The sequence below is a fragment of the Mus caroli genome, unplaced genomic scaffold (genome assembly GCF_978045245.1).
Source record: "Mus caroli unplaced genomic scaffold, Mus_caroli_1 scaffold_5, whole genome shotgun sequence".
Lineage (NCBI taxonomy): Eukaryota > Metazoa > Chordata > Mammalia > Rodentia > Muridae > Mus > Mus caroli.
Genome location: NW_028227260.1, coordinates 140,709,051 through 140,730,790, shown reverse-complemented (window position 1 = coordinate 140,730,790; position 21,740 = coordinate 140,709,051). Strand labels below are relative to the sequence as shown.

At 40.6% G+C, this 21,740-nt stretch overlaps 1 protein-coding gene across 2 annotated transcripts in view; it reads right to left on the bottom strand.

Moving 5' to 3' along the window:
* The window catches only part of Dipk2b (divergent protein kinase domain 2B), a 55,313-nt gene extending 34,293 nt beyond the window's left edge, over positions 1-21,020 (bottom strand). For both annotated transcript variants that reach the window (XR_003835650.2, XM_021153889.3), the window contains exons 1-2: positions 20,679-21,020; positions 7,279-7,543 (exon numbers count right to left, since the gene is read on the bottom strand). Coding sequence is in view for 1 of the 2 variants with exons in the window: in XM_021153889.3 (XP_021009548.1) it covers positions 7,279-7,543; positions 20,679-20,917 (504 nt within the window). In the remaining variant the exon portion in view is untranslated. The remainder of the gene's footprint in view (positions 1-7,278; positions 7,544-20,678) is intronic.
* Positions 21,021-21,740: the final 720 nt, after the last annotated feature.

Genomic DNA, 21,740 nt, shown 5'->3' with positions numbered 1-21,740 from the left:
CCCCCACCCCCTGTGAATCTACAATGCAGTGAAGTCCTGGAAATTAGTAGGCCAAGTGTCTTAATTACTTTTTTCTTGCTGTGATAAGACACTATGACCAAGGCAACTTATAAAAGTGTTTGGTTTGAGCTGATGATTTTAGAAGGGTAGAGTGCTTGATGGTGGAGCAAAAGCATAACAACAGGAACAGTTGAGAGCTTACCTTTTGATCTGCAAGAAGGAAGCAGAGAGAGGCAATGTGAGAGAGTGAAGGAGATGGAGATAGATATAAAAATAAAGAGATAGATTATAATAGATAGATAGACAGATGATAGATAGATAGGACTGGGATAGAAGTCTTTTGAAACCTCAAATCACCTCATTTTACCCCCAGTGAAATACTTTCTCCAACAAGCTTCCTAGTCATTCTCAAACAGTTCTACTAGCTGGGGACCCAGGTATCAAACATGAACTTATGGGGCCATTTTTATTCAAACCACCCCACAGGGTCTCAGTTCTATTCTGAACAGTTTGTCACAAATGTGATTTGCCTAAGCCTCAATAATACCAAAACCAAACAAATCCCATTATTAAAAAAAAAATCTTAGTTCTTTCAGCTCTCAGCAATTCCAAGGTTAGCAGGAGAAATCATACTGTGGAGACGCTTAGTCCATCCCATAGCACCTCTCCAGTGCTCCTTCAAAACCCCTTGGGCAACAAACAGTACAATGGTTACTTCTAAGGGTTCCCAGAAGCAAGGTCACATGATGTAGTCACCATGTGCTTCTGATGGAGCTCTGATTTGAAAGACTGTTCAGCAAAGGGTACAGAAGAAAAAAACCTATCTCAAGTGATACTGGCAAGACGTTTTTGGTTGCTTAACTTTTCTTGTTCACTAACAATCATTTCCTTGTTTTTGTTATAGCCCAGGCTGGCTTTCCACTTGCCCCAGATTCCCAAATTCTGGAATTACAGATGTACTCCATCCAACTGGGGTAGTCATTTCAATTTTGACTCCAGTGTTAGACAAGTATGAAAATAATGCACCCAGTAGTGAGCTTTATTTTTTTTTTAAAATTTCAGCATCAATATAGTCACCCTAATATTTAAGCAAAGAAAGAAACAAGAACCTGTTGAAAGGTTTGGAAGGGTTCTTGAGCTAGTAGTGGCTTGTGAGGAATTAAAAATTTATATTCTGAAAAGTAGCTGTGAACCTAATATAAAATTGCATTTCCATAACAACACTTTGTCATTCCTTGTCTGGTATCAGAATGTAGGTAGTACAGTCTCTCACCACACTGAGATGTCATCTTCAAGAGTGCAGGAAACTCATGCCCTTCCAGTGTCTTCCTAGGTCCTGTAAAACACCAGAGTCTAGCATGGCTGTCCTCTAAGAGGCTCCACCTAGAAGCTGACTCAGACAGATGCAGACACCTACAGCCAAATAGTGGATGGCGCTTGGGGATTCTTATGGAAGAGTTAGGGGAAGGATTGCAGGCCCTGAAGGGAATAGGAACTCTACAGGAAGACCAACAGAGTTAACTAACCTGGACCCTAGGGACTCTCAGAGACTGAACCACCAACCAAAGAACATACACAGGCTGGACTTAGGCCTCCTCACACATGTATAACAGGTTTGCAGCTTTGTCTTCATGTGGGTCCTGAAAAACTGGAGCGGGGGCTATCCCAAAAGCAGTTGCATATCTGTGGGATGTGTTCTTCAAGCTGGGCAGCCTTGTCTGGCCTCAATAGGAGAGGATTAGCCTAACCTCACAGAGACTTGATGTGCCAGGGTGTGGAGGATAATGAGGGAGCCCCACTTACTTAGAGGAAAAGAGGAGGGGGTGATCAGGAGTGGGGGGCAAGGAACGGATGTAAAATGAATAAAAACCCTTCAGATCCAGGGGATTCTGAGGAATTTGATCAAATAAATTAATAAAATGGTCAAACAAAACAAATCAAACAAACAAAAAAAAACCCAAAACAAAAATCCTTAGATATTGTTGAATTAAATTTAAGCAAAAATGAATTTATCTTGTTCAGCAGTTACATATAAGCCTGTATTTTGATTGAATGATTAAGCTACATTTTGGTGAATTTGCTTCTTTTCTGAATCTATCTGTTCAAAGAAATAATGGAAACTAGGAAGTAAAATTGCCAGCTGTCTGGGTTTAAACAAAGCTGTTGAAAGACTCTGTATTGCCATCTAGTGGTCAAAAAGCTCCTCGTCCATTCTCCTTGGAGATGGTAACCTGATTTGCACCCAGGATTATGTCCAGGCCGATTAGATGGCTCTTGAGAGGATGGAAGGCAGACATGATAGGGCGAATGTGTTTTTCCCTTTCTAACCACTGGCTAGCTTGGGTGCTTGCTTTTTTGCATTTGGCATAATACCAGGGAAGCCTTCTTCGTAGTTTTACAAACAAGCGTATTGTGAAAAAAAAAAAAAAAAAAAAAAAAAGAGTGGTGTTTTTGGCTGTGCTTCTGTTTGGGGACTAGCAATTCAGGCTGTGGGATATTTCCATCAGAACAATGTAGAAAAGTCATGGTTTCATAGCCACACACGCCCTGGATTTTCAACGTCCTCTTGATTACTGCTTCTGCCACCGTCTTTGGCAGACCCTGTTGTAGATATTCTGTGGCTCCAAAGAGTGCTCACATGACAAAGTTGGACTTGGCCCTGAAGGAGGGGAGCCTCAGACTCCAGAATCTGCCTCTGATGAGGTCCACTGGGCTGTTCATCCATGCTGACTTTATTAATAAACAAGAAGACACAGTGTCCAAATCGAAGGCCCAATGGCCAGCTGCTGTGCTCCTTCTATTTACTTCTATTTCTTTGTTTTCTCCTCTCCTCTCTGCTTTTCCAGTTCTCTGCACAAGGGTTGTTAGTTTATTATGCCACTTTCCTACTTTCCCTGAACCAGCAATCACAATTGTACATTCTCTCTCCCCCCCCCTCTCTCTCCCTCTCCCTCTCTCTCTCTCTCTCTCCCCTCTCCCCTCCCCCCCTCTCTCTCTCACACACAAACACACTCTTAAGGATTTGGTCTAGATCACTGTTAAAAAGTAGCTCTTGAGAAAATGGGGTAGGGGTAGGAGGCTTAAGTCAAACACTGTCAGAATGCCAGGCTTGGCTGGTAGGCTGAGCTGGCTCTGGGCTATTTGGTGTACATCGAAAGATGAGGTATATTTTGTTCCCATCTATTCTACAATAGCTTCCCATTTGGTGCATAAAACTTCCACATAAGTATAAGCAGGATTTCCCAACCATAAATAAGTCCCTATGCCTGATGGATTGTCAGAAAAAGAGGTCAGAGTTGTTCAACTAAATCTAGGGCTCAGGGATCTCAGCTTGTTCCAGATGAGATCAGGGATAGACATTGCTTGCTTAGAATGCTGTTGAGATGGTTGTGGTGCTATATCTGAGTTATTTGGAAAGAATATATGGGTGTGGGGTTGGGTACACGGTCCTCAACACTTCATCCTTTATAGAACATGTTGGAGTATTTGTGTAGAGTTTAGGCAGAACTCCAAAATTTTAATCATTTCTAGATGACTTACAATAACCTACAACATATGCAAATAATTATGCTGTGTTGCTTAGGTAAAGATAAAAAGGAAAAATACAGTTACAGTTAAGGCAGTCACTTTCATTTTAGAGTCCTTTTAGGTGGGTTCTCACTAGGTTGCATAGACTGGTTTAGAACTCTTGAATTTTAGGGGTTCTTCCACCTCAAAATCCAAAGTAGCTAGGACTATAAGTAAGTACTCCAGATTATTTTGGATTGGTGGTTGATTAAATACATGACATGGAGTCCACTAATACAGAAGGCTGGCAGCATTAAGAACATCTGAAATAGTTAACAAAAATACCACTGTAATTGTTATGCCAGAGAATTACACTCTTGGCTTTGTATCCAAATGTTTTCCTCAAGTGCTGACAGTTAAATGCTTTTCGCTGCTATTATTTTCCTGCGTTACACTGGGTGAGAGTTTTTAACTCTACTGATAAATCTATTTGAAACTGAGTTTTGTTAAAAAAAAGCAAAGAATAGGCATGTGGGTAATAATAAGATAAGATCTGGGAGCAGCAAAAAATCTAAGGGCAAGGTTGAAGATGCCAAATGCAAAGGATCTCTGGGAAGAAAGTATGACAAGAAAGGGAGAAGATGCTGTCAGAAAAGAATACTGATGACTTTGATCTTAGTCAATAGAAAAACTATGGGGTTTGTCCAAAATTTACAAAATGGCTCTTGATGTTTTTTTTTCTTTTGTTTTATAGGGAAGGAGAATGTCTACTGGTGATGAAAAATGGGTTAGGGGAGGGACAAAGAAAAGTGAATATGTTTATGGTATGGGCTATCTTAGTGTTGGTAAGAGATGTTGTTTGGGCAGAAAGAAATGAAACTTGTAAATACATGTCAAATGCAAAATGAAAAAAAATGGATGGAGAAAATATTTGCACAATAAATAAAAGAAAGGGGCTCATTTTTTTTCTTTTTTACCAAAACACCATGTGTACTTCTACAGTGATGGGCTTCTTTGAAAGCATCTCCTATCTCTAAGCATACTAGGAGGAAGGAATCAGGCAGAACAGGGAGCATGTACTGCCATTTTTGAAACGAGTAAATCCAGTGATAGTAGACTTCACATCCATCTGTGAAGTAAACACAGCAGAGCCACAGAAGTAAAAGAATGTCAGAGCTTAGAGGGCCTTTGAGCTTATCCAGAAGCATCTCTTCCTACCTCACTCTTCAGCAGGAAGGTCAAAGCAGCGTGAGGTAAATCTAAGGTTTAAATTCAAGGTCAGTGAATGAAAGACTCAAGTCAGTAGTCTGTCCCTTGTCCTCATACACATGAAAGAGTTGATAGTTTGTGGGCTTTTCTGTCACCACCACTAAGCCCAATGCTCCTGGGAGAGGAGGCTGCACATGATTCATCTTCAAATCCACAGCCAAAACACAGTTGTCGAAACTTGTTGAATGTATGAATGAGAATCAGAAGCACTCAATTCTGCCTGAGATTCTGTTTCTTTTCATTCTGCCTCAGTTTATAGTGACAGATCTGAGTTCAAGAACAGTTTTCACCTTCCATGGGTGTCTTAGGGTTTTCATCGCTGTGAAGAGACACTAGGACCAAGAGCTCTTATGAAGGACAACATTTAATTGGGGCTGGCTTACAGGTTCTGAGGTTCAGTCCGTTATCATCAAGGCAGAAAGCATAACAGCATACAGACAGATGTGGGGCTGGAGTTGCTGAGAGTTCTACTTCTTGTTCCAAAGATAGCTAAGAAAAGACTGGTTTTCAGGCACCTAGGAGGAGGGTCTCCAAGCCCAACACTCACAGTGACACACTTCCTCCAACTAGGGCACACCTCTGAATAGTGCCAATCCCTGGGCCAAGCATATTCAAACCACCACAATGGGTCTCTAGCCTATCCTTTGGTGTCCACATACACTAAAACAGGTGACTCTAGATGTACCAAAAGGGTGCTTTGAATTTGTCAGGACTCACAGGATAATTCCTAATCTATTGTTATTATGAAAGTGTCTAGGGCACAAGGGGAATAGTTTACCTTAGTTGACAGCAGTATTTTCCAACCTGTGGGTTGAGACTCTTATAGGTTGTCCTGCATATCAGATATTCACATTATAATTTATAACAGTAGCAAAATTACAGTTATGAAGTAACAATAAAATAATTTTATGGTTGGGGACCATCACAACATAAGGAGTTGCATTAAAGGGTTGCAGCATTAAGAAGACCAAGAACCACTAGTCTAGAGCCTAAGAGATCTAGCTGCATTGTAATGCCTTTTGTGAGAGACATGAAGGTTCTTGTGCTAACTGATTAGCACTAGGGGAACCAGGAATATTAAACACACAGAGCTGTCTCTCCAAAGAGAGAAATGTATAACTTGTTTCCCACCCAGAAGGCTGGGAGAAGACTGGTGACTTTTGTATTGTATGGTGGAGACATAGTTTTCTCATGAGCTTGTCAGTTTATAGGACCTATAATTATGGAAGAGGTCATATGTACTTTACAAAGAGTATCAATGAAGTCATGTCTTGTGTACATGGGATTGAGTTATTTATCACCAAGAAGCCACTCACCAAATGTTGCTGTGCTTAGCTATGTCTTAAATAAACATGTTGAGTTCAGACTCCTGAAGTTTGGACCAACACTGGCTACTTAGTTGTGTTGAATGAACTATTTTCATTACTCCCTGGAATGGGATTATCACTTTGCTGGCTGGTGTGGTAGCAGAGATCCCTACAGACTTTGGAATTCATCTTGTATGCCAGGAAGTTCCTTCTTTTGCACTGTTTCTAAGTTTCAAGGTAGAAATAGTCTTGCCTTGGAGGGCTGTGTATCTTACTATTGACTTGTTAGCAAGAAGCTAGGGCAAAAGGACAGCCTTGGTAGACTCAGCTTTATCCAGTGTCAGATGGTACCTTTAAGACCAGCACTGTACTTTGCCTGACACATGATTTCAAGACAGTTTCCACGTATACTAGTCAGGATTCCTAAAGCAACAGAGAAGAACCAATGGTATATGTGTTTGTGTGTGTTTGTGTGTGTGTGTGTGTGTGTGTTATAGTCTCACTATGTAGTTCAAACTGGCCTCCAACTTGTGGCATGCTACTCCTGCTTTTACTTCCTGACTACTGAGATTACAGTCACATGCCACCATGCCTGGCCTTTGTATGAGAGTATCTATAGAGAGCAGCTCAGCTCACCTGAGGTTTGTGAAGGCATCCAGGGGGAATATTGCAGTTGAGTTTAAGCTTGTCAGAGGAGTGGGCTGGTAAGGGCTGCTAAGGGCTTGGCAACCTTCAGCTCAAAGATGACAGCCAGGAACTATTTATCAAATAACCACTGAGGATCACATAGAAGAGAGTGGTGGATGACAATATAACAGAGCATTATAAGCCAATTTTGATTAGTCTCTTTCTTGTCACAAGCCAAGATGTTTTATGATTGTTTTGTCACTTTAGATAAACCAATACTCCTGCTTTTTGTTAGAGCAGTGGTTCTCAACCTTGCTAATGCTGTGACCCTTTAAAACATACAGTTCCTCATGAAGTAGCTGCTACTTCATAATTGTAATTTTGTTACTGTTATGAATCATAATGCAATGTCTGTGTTTCCCAGTCATCTGAGGTAATTCCTGTGGAAGGGTCATTTGACCCCCAAAGGAGTGGCAACCCACAGGTTTGAGAGCCTCTGTGTTTTGAGGTGTGATGTATGAGTGGCTATTTCTTGCCACCCCTCATTCCACCCGTGGCCCACACTCACCTGCACCAGGTCAGGTGTGAGGCGCTTGGCCTGCAGCCATTTCTGGAACCTCCCTGTTTTCTGAAGGATGCGCTCAATGCTGCAGGTCTTTGGTGCTGATACAGAGGCACAGATCCTCCTGTCAGAGATCTCAATTTGGTACTTGCTGACCAGTTGAGAAATCTCCACAGGGCGCCAGGTTTTAGAGTCATCTGAGTAATTTGCAGCATAAGAATGCAAGTCCTGAGGAGGCAGTCCCAGGTGGGAAGCCAGTGAGTTGTCAAACCTGCGGGAAGCACAGGGCAAACCTGTGAGCCAGAAGTCAGCAGAGCTGAAGAGCAGGGAAATGGGACAACAGCCTGTCTGATCATTTCTTTTCCTTTGATTTGTTCTAAACTCCTTTTACAAAAAGATTGTCTATATTTGGCCAAACATATGATGCCAAAATAAGTCACTCAGAAACTATCCTTTTCCCCCAATGTACAGAAGGGTCAACTTTGGTTCTTTGAACTTCAACTCCATTTTAAGATAATACCTTTACACCTTTGGTTCTTTTTATATCCTACTCTTTCCTTATAGGTATGGAAACTGAAGCATATAGAGCTTAAGTATCTTGTTGAAAATCCAACACAATGTTGACAGTCAGGGGCATAAAACTCCAAGTATTTTGCTTAACAAACTCTATTTTTCCAAATCACCCATGTTTTGACCAATGCCTGGGTCTTGGAAACAGTTTTCTCCAAGACACTCTTGGGCCTGAACTTAAAAGACCACCACTCCACCATATCCAACCCCAAGGAACACCATCAACATTGATTTAAGTCTTCAGCACCAAGTAAATTTCAGGCAGCCATGGCTGCTTCATGTCCATTAAACTTGAAGCCATCTGGCTCAACCAGGTGTGTGATTGTGCACTGTGGTTTGGTCAGCCTTTAATCCTCCTCAGGGGAAAGGCTTTGGCTATTATCATCTGCTGATTTCCTAGGTTCTATGGTTATCCTTTCTAAAGAGTCACATCTCCAGCTGTGTGCTGACATTTCCATCAGGGAAGAATGTTGAATCTGCTTTTGATTTATGTCTGAGAAAATTACTCAGAAAAAGTTTGCCTTCATTATTATTAACTATAGGTCATACTGCAAGTGAAAATCAGAGTGCATCAAATACTAAACTTAAATGAGAGTTTTAAATTCTTGTTACTGAACACTATTAAACGATTGCGAAGCCCATGCTAATGGGTTTTGACTAGTATATTTTTGATGAATTAGAATTTTGATGAACTGCAAACTGTATATTGTTCCATTACTTACTTATTGTTTCATTTTCTTACTCATATAATTCAGCTTTGCTTAAAGAGATGACAAGTTTTCCACTGATTATTTGTTTGTTACTTGTGGTACTGGGGATGAAGCTCAGGGCCTGGCGTATGCCACCCAAATGTGCTACAACTGAATCACACTACCAGTTCATCCCTAGTATTTTAATAGCAAGGCAAGCCACAGAAAAAAATTAAGGGCAGAATGTCAACAAGGGACAAGAACTGGAGTGCTCAGGTCTCTGAGGGTCTTCCATATTAGAGCTCCAGCCTCTCACAGTTAGTAAAGTGCTGTCAGCAAGCTACTTTTGCAGTGCAATGGTGCAATCTGCAATGGTTGCAAACACAAGGGGTTCTTCTCAAGAACCTTGCTATGGGGATATTGAAGAAGATGAACTTGAAAAACAGCTTGAAAAAAGTATTACCAGAAGTTTCAGGACAACTGTGGGGACTCATTGTCCCTTGTAAGAAGAACTAGAAAGGGCTCAGGACCCAGTAGTTTCTGCTTCCAGTAGTTTCTCTTGGTCATGAAGTTTCAAACCTACAAAGGTCCTGGAACTTAAGATTTACAATGACGTGATAATGATAGTAACACACACTTATGAAATCTTTATGTATTTCAACTTCTTTCTTAAATGCTTTATGTATAATTAATTTGTTTAATTGCTTTTGTTAGTGATATTAAATATTGCACCCAGGACACCAAATATACCAGGCAAATGTTCTGTGCCAGAGCTACTTCTCCAGCACTTAACCCTTTCAATATACCTATAAGGTTGATATCATTATGTTTTACAGATGAAGACCCTGAGACATGGAATGGCTACATCATTTTTCCAAAGACGTTTGATCAGGAATTGGAAGAAATAGCATTTAAGGATGCAGAGCTTGAAACCTTCACTACTTTACCAATGTTTATTGCTATGTAGTCTATTTTATGAATTAGCTCATAGGAGGATGTCAATAATACTATTAAAGGATACAACTGGCAAGTCCTGAAAGCATATTCAGTCCTTGTGCCCATTTCCATCTAGTTTTAGGGATGAGAAAAGGGAAGACAGAATATATGTGACTTATCTGAAAAAAAAATCACAGAAAAATAGTGATAAAGGGAGGTAGCTTCCCAGGGCTTCCACTCAACCAACTTGTAGAGTTGAATGGAGAGAGACTTCTTGCTCTCTGGGACAGAGTCATTGTCCTTTTTCTCTGTTGTTATTTTCTGAGGATATTCTGAGATATTATGGTAGGTGATCTGCAGGTTCAACAGTAACCAAGGAAATTCTATAATGAATTTGAGAGAAAAACAAACAGGTTCTCACCCATTCAAAATGGTGTGGCGTTTACTTATTTACTACTGCAAAGGGGAAATGTGCATCTCCCAGTGTCAGTGTCTGCCTCCTTCACTGACTAGGAGAATGAAAACACGGACCTTCATTCACAAAAATGTCAAAAGCCTCGAGTTTAGAAATCCAAAAAGAAAAACCCAACACAAAACAAATGAAACCAACCAATCAACCAACAAAAAAACCCAAAATGACAACAACAACAACAACAATAACAACAACAAACCCAAATCAAAACCCAAATAAAACAGGCAACTTTCTACTATTTTTTTTTTTTTTTGAATTGAGGTCATGGATATGATTGAGGTGAGGTTGGTTGAATTTCTTACTGCATGAAAGGTAAACTAGCAGGACCATACCTCTTCAGAACTGGAGATTAAGGTGAGTAGGACAGGCATGTGTTTGGTAGTAATGGCTGGGGTGGGGGAAACTAAAGTAGAATTGGAATGAAATTTTTTCTTCTACTGTGTTCATACATGCCTTAAGTATTTCTTGTCTTTTTTCTCTTTCCATCCCTCACCTCTATACTGAACCCTAAGACCATATATCTTCTTTCTAAAACTCTCAGGATGCAGTCATAGTCATTAGCACAGTCCACAATGCTCTTCAAAGGCTCATCACCTGCTGTTCATTCTCCTTATAAGATTGGGTTGTTCTCACTAAACTACTGACTACTCTTGGATAATTGCATCCTTTCAAGCCTCTGCCATGCCCTTCTCTTTCTCTGAAACTCTTCTTCTTTCTTCTCTGGATAATACCTACTTAACCTTTTGAATCCCAGAGAAGTACCACTCCTTCTAATCTTCATTCATTTTATTCTTTATTAAGATAGCTTTCTTTCTAAGTGGTCCCATGACACTCTGCATTGAATATTTTATATATTGCGCTTTAGCCATGAATTTACTTCTTTGTTTTCTCAAAGACTAAAACAAGATCCTCCAGGGCAAAGATATGGTCTCTTGTTTTAACTTTATAACTCAAGACTTTAGCAGTGTTTCTTACCAAGTTAGTACTCAATAACTTGCAGTTGGATAAATGAATGCTTGAATGTGTGATGGGCCATGGTGAATATTTGGATGTAAGATGCATATTTGAGAAGTGAGATGCTGAAAGAATAGGATCATAGAATGGATAACATGATGGTGTGGGTGGAAGAATGCATGGAAAATAGCCTTGATGAGTGAGCAGTTGGACAGTAGATGAATGGGCACATGGAAGAATTGATGAATGATAGATTATATAGGTTCTAGAACTGTCAAGGCTTCTGAATTGGGTTCAGAAAATGAACTAAAGCAAGAACTACTGCCTGCTTTTATGAGAGTTAATTTTCACTGCAAACTTAAATGGATTCTGAATTGCCTGAGACATCTCTCTTGGGTGTGTCTTTTAGGGGGATTCTAGAGAGGTTGCACCTATCCTAAATATGGGTGGTACTATTCCATGTACCGGGGCTTTGGACTAAGTAAAAGGGGAAAAGGGAAGAGGAAGCCAGCTGAACACCAGCATATGCCTCTTTCAGCTTCCTGACTGCCAATGCTATGCAGCCAGCTGCTACCCCTCCTGTGGCCACACAGCTGCCAAGTCTTCCCTGGCATACCTTCCCTGCTATGATGAATTGAATTGCTTTCAATATATAGGGTACAATATATCTTGCCTCCATTAATGTCTTGTTTTTGTTTATTTTTGATGTTTGTGTTGTCATTTATTTCGTCATAGAGACAAAAAGTAACAACCAGATCTTTTGTGAAGAGGACAAAGAAAAGGCAAGGGAGAAGGGACGGCAAAAAAACTAACCAACCAACCAATGAGCCAAACAAAGCCCGACTTAATAATTTGTTTTCTGGCAAGCCCTTCACTAGTCAGTAGGAGGTATTTGAATATTCTTTAAGGTTTTAGGAGTAGGGATTAGACATGTTAGACCAATCACATGTAGTCAAGAAGATGAGGTAATAAATCAGCCCTAGTAAGGGCTCAAGAACATCTAGGAGGGATTATGGTCATGCATAACTCCCAGAACACTTCTTGTCTCTCTTCTCTCTTTTACATGTTTTTGCATCACACTGAGCCCTTAAACCACCCAGTATCTTTCCAAAACTCTTACATTACTGAACACAGTTCACTCTGAACTTTCTATGTCCACTATCTGCTGCTCCCCTTAAAAAGTTGCTTTGATCCTACCAAGTCACTGTTGACCCTTGCACAAATTACATTTTGGTGCCCCCTGTCAATATTTCTAAAACACTGTCACTAAGTACACAATATGAACCAAGGAGATCCTGGTGGATCCTCCTGGTTGATGTGACAACAGAGAGTTTCTTTTCTAAATATATTTTCAGTAGAAGGAACAAGTCAGTTAGACAACCTAATTCCCCAGTTTTATATTATTATCATTTTTTAAATTTAGGGTGCAAAAGTCAACACAGATTATACAGTAAAACTGGTGGGAACACATTCCAATCACCCCTCCCTTTTTTTTTTCAAGACATGATTTCTCTGTGTAGCCCTGGCTGTCCTGTAACTCACTCTGTAGATCTGACTAGATTCAAACTCAGAGATCTTCCTGTCTCTATGCCATTTGAATTATGGGATTAAAGGTGTGCACTACCACTGCAGGGCCACATTCCAATTTTCAGTTGCCAGTGGCAACTATGTAAAGCCCCTGGTGTATCACTAGTATCCTTACAAAGGTCAGATAAAGATGACAAAGTACATTCATTTGCCAATTGTAGAACTTCAACTTACCCACATAACCTGGGAAAGTTGATTGTCATTTGCATCCAAGCATTGTTAAGTACTGAATGAGACACAGGGCTGGAATGTACACACAAGGACTAGGCTAGAGAATTGCAGTCTTATTTTAAGAGTCTGAGATGGGCTTTCTTCTGAGGCACAATGAGAATATTTTTAAAAATAGAGAAATGTTTAGAGAGGAGATAAACAGTGATGAGATGAACAACAGTACCATTAAAGAAAGGCAAAGGGACTGAACAAAGTGTTTGGAGATAGAGTATGTGTTGAGTATGTTAAGACCCCTGGTCCCATCCTCAGAACCAAAGCAAGTAAGCAAGGAAAAGAGGAAGGGAGAAAGAGAGCGATAGAAGGGAGGGAGTGAAAGAGAGAAGGAGAGAGTGAGGAGAGAGAGGAGAGAAAGAGGAAAGAGAAGAGAAGAGAAAGAGAGAGAGAGAGAGAGAGAGAGAGAGAGAGAGAGAGAGAGAGAGAGAGGAGAGGAGAGGAGAGGTAAAGGACACAAACTTATAGCTTAACAAACAAGAAATACAAACACCAGTAAAACACTGGAAAAAATGCAGCTTGAAAAAAACTGGAGAGAAGCTTAAAGGAATTCCACTAAAATCAGGGACAAGGCAAGGCTGCCCAATCTCTTTCTCTCTATTTAAGATAGTATTTGAAATCCTACCTAGAGCAATGTCTTATTCAGGGTTTCTATTCCCACACAAACATCATGACCAAGAAGCAAGTTGGGGAGGAAAGGGTTTATTCAGCTTACACTTCCATGTTGTTGTTCATCACCAAAGGAAGTCAGGACTGGAACTCAAACAAATCAGGAAGCAGGAGCTGATGCAGAGGCTATGTTACTTACTGGTTTGCTTCCCCTGGCTTGCTCAGCCTGTTCTTATAGAACCCAAGACTACCAGCCCAGAGATGGTCCCACCCACAATGGGCCTGTCCCCCTTGATCACTAATTGAGAAAATGCCTTACAGCTGGATCTCATGGAGGCATTTCCTCAACTGAAGCTCCTTTTTCTGTGATAACTCCAGATTGTGTCAAGTTGAAACAAAAGCAGCCAGTACAAGCAATTAGACAACAACAACAAAAAAAAAATCAAGGGGATACAAATTGGAAAGAAAGAAGTCAAAGTATCAATATTCACAGATCATATGGTAGTATACATAAGTGACTCCAAAAATTCTCCCAGAGAACTAGCAAATTGGCTAGATACAAAATTAACTTGAAGAAATCAGTAGCTCTCTTTTATACAAATAATAAGTGGGCTGAGAAATATTAGACAAACAACACCCTCACAATAGCCATAAATAATATAAAACATCTTGGTGTAGCTCTAGCCAAGCAAGCGAAAGAGCTGTATGACAAGAACTTCAAATCCCTGAAGAAATAAATTGAAGAAGCTATCAGAAGATGTAAAGATCTCCCATGTTCATTGATAGGATTAACATAGTGAAAATGGTCATCTTACCAAATGCAATCTACAAATTCAATGCAATACCATCAAAATTCCATCAGAATTCTTCACAGATATGGAAAGAACAATTCTCAATTTCATATGGAAAAACAAAAAACCCAGGATAGTCAAAACAATCCTGAACAATTAAAGAACCTTTGGAGGAATCACCATCCCTGAAGCTGTACTACAGAGCAATAGTGATAAAAACTGCAGAGACAGATAGGTACAGCGACAGACAGGTTGATCAATGGAATAGAATTGAAGACCCAGAAATAAACCCACACATTTATAGTCACTTGATTTTTAACAAGGAATTCAAAACCATACAATGGAAAAAAGAAAGCATCTTCAACAAATGGTGCTGGTCTAATTGGTGGTCTGTATGTAGGAGAATGAAAACAGATCCATATTTATCACTCTGCACAAAATGCAAGTTCAAGGGAATCAAGGACATCAATATAAAACCAGACACACTGAATATAATAGAAGAGAAAGTGGGAAACAGCCTTTAACACATTGGCACAGGAGATAATTTCCTAACCAGAACACCAACAGCTTAGGCTCTAAGATGAACAATTAATAAATGGGACTCATGAAACTGCAATGCTTTTGTAAGGCAAAGGATACTGTCAATTAAATAAAAAGGCAGTCTTCAAATTGAGAAAAGATCTTCATCAACTGTACATCTGAAAGTAGGCTAATATCCAAACTATATAAAGAACTCAAGAAGTTAGACTCCAGCAAACCAAATAACCCAATTTAAAAATGGTGTACAGAGCTAAACAGAGAAATCACAACAGAGGAATCTTGAATGGCTGATAAACACTTAGAGAAATGTTCAATATCCTTAGTCATCAGGAAAATACAGATCAAAATGACCTGAGATTCTGCCTTACACCCATAAGAATGGCTAAGATAAAGACCTCAAGCGTTTGGGTGCTGGAATGATGGCTCAGTGCTTGAGAGCACTATCTGCTTTTCCAGAAGACTTGGGTTCAATCCCCAGCACCCACATGGCAGCTCACTACTGTATACCTCCAGTTCCAGAAGATCCTACAACTTTACACATACATATATGGAGGTAAAACACAAATGGACAAAAATAAAAATAAAACATTAAAAGAAAACAAAATTCAAGTGACAACATATGCTGGTGAGAATATGGAGAAAGAGGAATGCTCCTCCATTGCTGGTAGGATTGCAAACTGGTACCATTACTCTGGAAATCAATCTGCCAGTTCCTCAGAAAATTGGAAATAATTTTACCTGAAGACTCAGTTATACCATTCCTGAGCATATACCCAAATGATGCCACACCATACCACAAGGACACGTGCTCCACTATGTTCATAGGAGCCTTATTTATAATATCCAGAAGGTAGAAACAACCCAGATGTCCCCAAACAGAGGAGTGCATACAGAAAATGTGGTTCCTTTAACAATGGAATATTATTCAGCTATTAAAACAAGGACATCATGAACTTTGCAGGGAAATGGATGGGACTAGAAAATATCCTGAGTGAAGTAATCCAGACCCAAAAGAATAGTCATGGCATGTACACACTGATCAGTGGATATTAGCCAAAATGTACAGACTATCATGGTATGCTCCACAGACCCAAAGAGGGTAAACAAGAAGGAAGGCCCAAGTGAGGATGTTTCAGTCCCACATAGAAGGGGGAACAAAATATGGGAGGCAGAGAGAAGGAGGGACATGAGTGGAAGAGGGGGAAGAGAAGTAGGCAGATGGGATCAGGTATGGAGACAGGAGGCCCAGAGGGCCAGGAGAATGAATGCAAATATGCAGCTGCCAGTGGTGGGGGATGGGAAAGGGAACCTCTAGGAAGTCCCAGAGACCTGGAATGGAAGAGGATCCCAGGAGTCAATGCAGGTGACCTTAGCCAAAACACCCAACAAAGGGGAGATGGAACCCGAGTAGACCACCTGTAGTAGTCATCCAGGCTCTCCAGTGAAGGGAGGAGGACACCAACCCGCATACAAAACATTTGATCTAAAATTGGTCCTGTCTAGAGGAAATGCAAGGACAAAAGTGGAGCACAGACTGAATGAATGGCTGACCAGTGACTGGCCAAACTTGGGATCTACTGCATGGGCAGCCACAAACCTGGACACTATTAATGATGCCATGTTGTACTTGCAGACAGGAGCCTAGCATATCTGTCCTCTGATAGGCTCTACCCAGCAACTGTCTCAGACAGATGCAGATACTTACAGCTGAGTCTTAGACAGAGGTTGAAGACCCCTATGGAAGAGTTAGGGGAAGGACTGAAGGTCCTGAAGGTGAAGGCAACCCCACAGGAAGACTCAGTGTCAACTACCCTGGGAGCTTCCAGAGATTGAACTACCAACCAAAGAGCATAAATGGGCTGATCCAAGGTCTCCAGGCACATATACAGCAGAGGGCTGCCTTATCTGGCCTCAGTGGGAGAGGATGTGCCTAATTCTATAAAGACTTGATGCCCCAGGGTAGGAGGCACCCTTTCAGAAGCGAAGGGGTGGGGGTGAAGTAAGGAGTCCTGTGAGGAGGGACTAGGAGGGACAACATTTGGGATGTAAATAAATAAATAAATAAATAAATAAATAAATATTGGTAGCACCTGAGAAAGATACCTGACATCAACTTCTGGCCTTCAAGTATACATACAAACCAGAGCATTTGCATTCAAATACACATCTATAAAGGCACACACACAGCATATTCATGCACATATGAAACTGCACAATCATTCTTTTATACTCTTTAAGAACCCCAATAGTATATAAAGAATACTTGTTCTCATTATTAAATATTATTTTCCAAAATCTGATTTTAATGGCTTCATAATATTCAGTTATATCAACCAGCTATAATAAACTTAACTAACCCACCACTATGAGACAACATGAATATTTTTCACTTTTCAATATTATAAACAGTAATGTGTCAAACATTCCTTTAGTAAGATTCTGTGCATCTCCCCAATTAATTCCCTGTGCCAAACAAACTCTTAAAAGTGGTATATTTGGATGAATATACTTAGCCAAGATGCCTAACAGTGGGGATATGGAAGTAAAAGAGGCCACCTCCTGTAGCCAGGCAGGACCTCCAGTGGAGTGATAAGGACATCAACCCACTTAACAAAACTTTCAACCCAAATTTGTCCTATCTAAAAGAAATGCAGGGATAGAGCAGAGACTGAAAGAATGGCCAACCACTAACTGGTTCAACTTGAAACCTATTCCACTGGCAAACACCAAGCCCTGGCACTATTCATGATACTCTGTTATCCTAGCATAACTGTCCAGCATCAGATTGAAATTGATGCAGATAGCCACAGCCAAACATTGGATAGGGAACCCCACAGGAAAACCAACAGAGTCAACTACCCTGGACCTCTGGGAACTCTAAGAGAGTGAGCCACCAACCAAAGAACATAGAAGGGCTGGAATGAGGCTACCATTTTATTTTTCGAGACAAGTTCTCTCACAGGACCTGGAGCTCTCTGGCTAGCCTGGCTGGTCAATGAGCTGCAGGATCCTGCCTGTCTCTGCCTTCCCAACACTAAGATTATGCTTGTTTGTTTGCTTGAACAGGGTCTCTGGGTATCCATCTATTTCCATTTCCCAGTTCTGGAGTTAAAAGTCTATGTAGCCATGTTCATTTTTGATGTGAGTGCTGGGGATCCAAGTTGATAGCAAGAAGTTTACCCATGGATTCATCTCTCTAGCCCACTTCAGAATGAATTCTTTACTGTTTTTATTTTGAAGTTTTCTTAATCAACATTCCTAAAATAAATGACTACTATGCTTATAATAAAAGAAAATTATTTATAAGGTAGCAAGAAAGATGAGAAGCAGGTCCACAACATGTTGAGCTTAAGTATTCTCAGAATACAGTGCTGTAACCCCATGAACCTGCCCTGTCTGTTGTTTTCCTGCACACTTCCTCTTCAGGTGCACATGGGATATCTTGAACTCTAATAAAACAGAGTTTCAAGGAAAACCTCTTGAAGTTGATGAAGGAGATGGGAGCCTAGAGCTCTTCATTGGAATCTTGCAGTTTGTTTCTCTCCCATCTTAAACTATATCCCTATCCTCACTGCTGCTTTCTGAGAAATCAGCACACTTCACTATATTCTCATTTCTCTGTATCTCACTTCTTAGGTGGGAAGCCCTGAATTCAAATTCAACACCTCCATATTTCTATTACTTCTTTTCATATTGTGTCAGTCAACAAAGATAATACAGAGTTGAATCCAGGAGTATTCTTTCTGCCCTCCTTTGCCAGAAGCAACCTCTCTTCTGGTTCTTTAGTCCCTGTGAACAACCCCAGGCCACCCTACTTACAGTTTTCTATGAGATCCCCCTGAAACACAGGTTTTATCTCTCAGTGTGACAGTCTCCCTATTGTCTGCAACAGACTGGTCTTAATTTAGGGATCCTTCAACTTTGCAACCTTCACAAAGAGTTTATAAAAGGCTTGCTAGTGAGGGCTGGAGATATAGCTCAATGGTAGAATGCTTGGCTAGCACTTGAAAGGTCATGCCTTAGGTTTCATTTCATCAACAGGAAGAACAAAACAGAAACTAATCATCCTTAATAGTAAATGTCCACATAAACTCAATAAAACATTTAGAAACCATAAAAACATTTTAATAGATCTATAGAAAGAGAGTTCACAGGTTAAGAGCACTCTTCCAGACGACACAGGTTGGATTCCCAACACCCCAATAGTGTCTCACAATTGTCTTTAGCTTTAGTGCCAGGGGATCTGATACAATCTTTTGCTTCCTTAAGAACAGCCATGCATTTGATGCACAGACACACATGTAGGCAAAACAACCATGCACGTGAAATAAAATGAAGTAAAATAACATAAAATAAAATGAAGTTTATTATTCTCTCTCTCTCTCTCTCTCACACACACACACACACAGATATATACACACATAAAAATGGAGTTTAATCAGCCATACAGAGTTATGTCGGTTTTTAGGAAAATGGATGGAATTAAAGATCAACATATTAGATGAAATGAGAGACTCAGAAAAACAAAAATCACATTTTCTAATATGTGGAATATATAGTATATTCATATATATGAAGTGAAAATAAACAGGGACTAGTTGAGAAAAGGAAGGGTGTTGAGAAAAGAGGGACAAGAAAAAAATAAGATAAATATCATTAAGGTACATCATGCATATGCATAAAATTGTCATAAAGAAGCCCATCATTTTGCACAAGAAATATGTAGAGAAAATAAAAAGCAAAAATAAATAAATAAATAAAAGTTGAATGTTTTTGATTGGGTTTTTCTTCTTGGGTTTTTTTTTGTGCTTTAATGCATTATTGGTCACAGATATCTTTATCTAATAGAGAGGCTGCATATCATTGCTTATACCTTTTGCTTGGTCATAGAATCTTGCAGGGATAAGGTTAGATTTTGGTGGAGGGAGGAGAAATAGTATAGGTTAAAGGTCTTCAGTGCTGAAAAGAAAAACCTGGAATCACTGGTTCATAGGCTAAGCTTCCCATTTCTTAGTTCAGCATTCAAGAGCCTGTGCCTCATAAGTTCCCCCAGGCTTCTCCGCTGTCCATAGCCACCTACACCTAGGGTTTCAGCCACCAGCAACTCTTACCTCTTCCCATGCTGCTGCCTTGCTTAAAATGCTTCCTCTGTCTTAATCCTTTCCCTTCTAAAAACTTTCAGTTCATCCTGTATGACCATGTTCAGAAGAAATCCTGTCTCCAGAAAATCTCTCTCTGGAACCAGTGTCTCCTGTCTGTGGCACTCCTGTACTCAGGCATGCATCGGACTAAAGCTCACTATTATTTGTAATTTTGTTCTTTTTTTCTGACCATCTAGAAGGTAAGAACATAATTGTGGTGGGTGCTCCCACTTGGTCCCTGCTGGTTCTTAGTCTTGTTAAACACTCTGTGATTCTGTGTTCATAGGCCATCTTTCTCCCCTTTCTTTCTTTCTTTCTTTCTTTCTTTCTTTCTTTCTTTCTTTCTTTCTTTCTTTCTTTCTTTCTTTCTTTCTTTCTTTCTTTCTTTCTTTCTTTCTTTCTTTCAGAACCACATGCATTGCAGTGAACTAAACTCTGATTTTTCCTCAGATCAATATCACATGACAGAGAACAGGCTCTGAAATGTTGGAGCAAACTGTCCTTGTTTGTATCCCAGGTCTTCCTTGGGCAAGTTCCTTAACCTACTATGTTTGCTTACTGTCTGAATAATGGGTGCAAACTGTCAACACCTGGAATAGTTAAAAATGTCTGCCAGATATTAGCTTTCTATTAGTTTTCCCATTATGAAAAATGAATGGGAAAACAACAGTCCCAAGCTACTACAGTCATAGAAAAGAAGGTTCACCTTTCAGTTTCAAAAGGAACATTTGAATTTAGCGTTTAGGGCGGCAATTTGGTTTCCACCCTTGCCCTCCTATGTCAACCCATTACCACTATTAAATGCCTTTCTCTCAGCTCCCACCCATAAATGAGACATCTTCACACTAAGAGAAGCTCAATTTGCTCCTTGGAGTTATTTGATGGCGATTCTGACCTTATTTCTTCTTTAAAGAACTTCTTACAAATGGATGTCCCGATGCAGGCATTGCATTTATCAAGACCGAGGAATGTCTTTCCCATAGTGTAGCTGCTTCTGACTCTGGGTACCAGAGAAGGAGGGAGAGAAGCTGGCAAGGAGAAGGAACAGCTCAGGGTTGAGACCCACAGCAGCAGCCGGGCTAGCCAGCGTTGGTGGAAGGCGGTAGCTGCAGCACCACGCCATTGGGACTCCATCCTGTGCTCTGTGTTGCAGCCGTGGTGGTCAGCGGTACACTCAGAGCTGCACAGAGGTTAGGCCTGACCAGAACGGAAGCTGCCCAAAGCAGCTGGTTTCAGGATGGTGACCCTGTCCAAGCCTCTGAGGTTTCTGTCTGAGGATGCTGAGGAGCTAGCAGCTAATGGGGCTGGGCAGGAGGTGAGGAAGTCCATGGAGGATGCTGATAACACATTTCCAAAGTCACTCTTCCTCTGCTTGGGGCGGCTGCCTCTGTCTGGGGAGGGGCACTTTGGCAAATTTCGGAAAGAACAATGGTTATGGCTTCCCCATGTAGTCCTTTTGACAAACACAGGATATCCCAGCTGGGCAGGAAAGGTCCATGCCGCAGGATGTGTGTTGAACCTAGGATCCACCTGGGAGTTTTAAAGAATCCTGAAGGCCTCCACCCTCCACTGTTTTCATTCTGGGTACATCTGTCCCTGTAGAACACACACACACACACACACACACACACACAGCACTTACACACCTCCTATACTGTACCATACCACCCCACCCCATCATACATCTTATGTACATGTCTCTCATCACATATATGCACTCTACACATGTATATATCACCTCACAAAATGAACCCCACAACACACATACACATAAACATACAGAGCCTATTACATACTCCCCCCCACCACACATCCCTATCCCACAACTCCCACAACACACACATGCACACCACCCCACATCTCACACACACCTCACCTCACATATACATATACAACACAACACAACACATATATACACACATAACAAAACTCCACAGTGCGCACAGGAACACACACA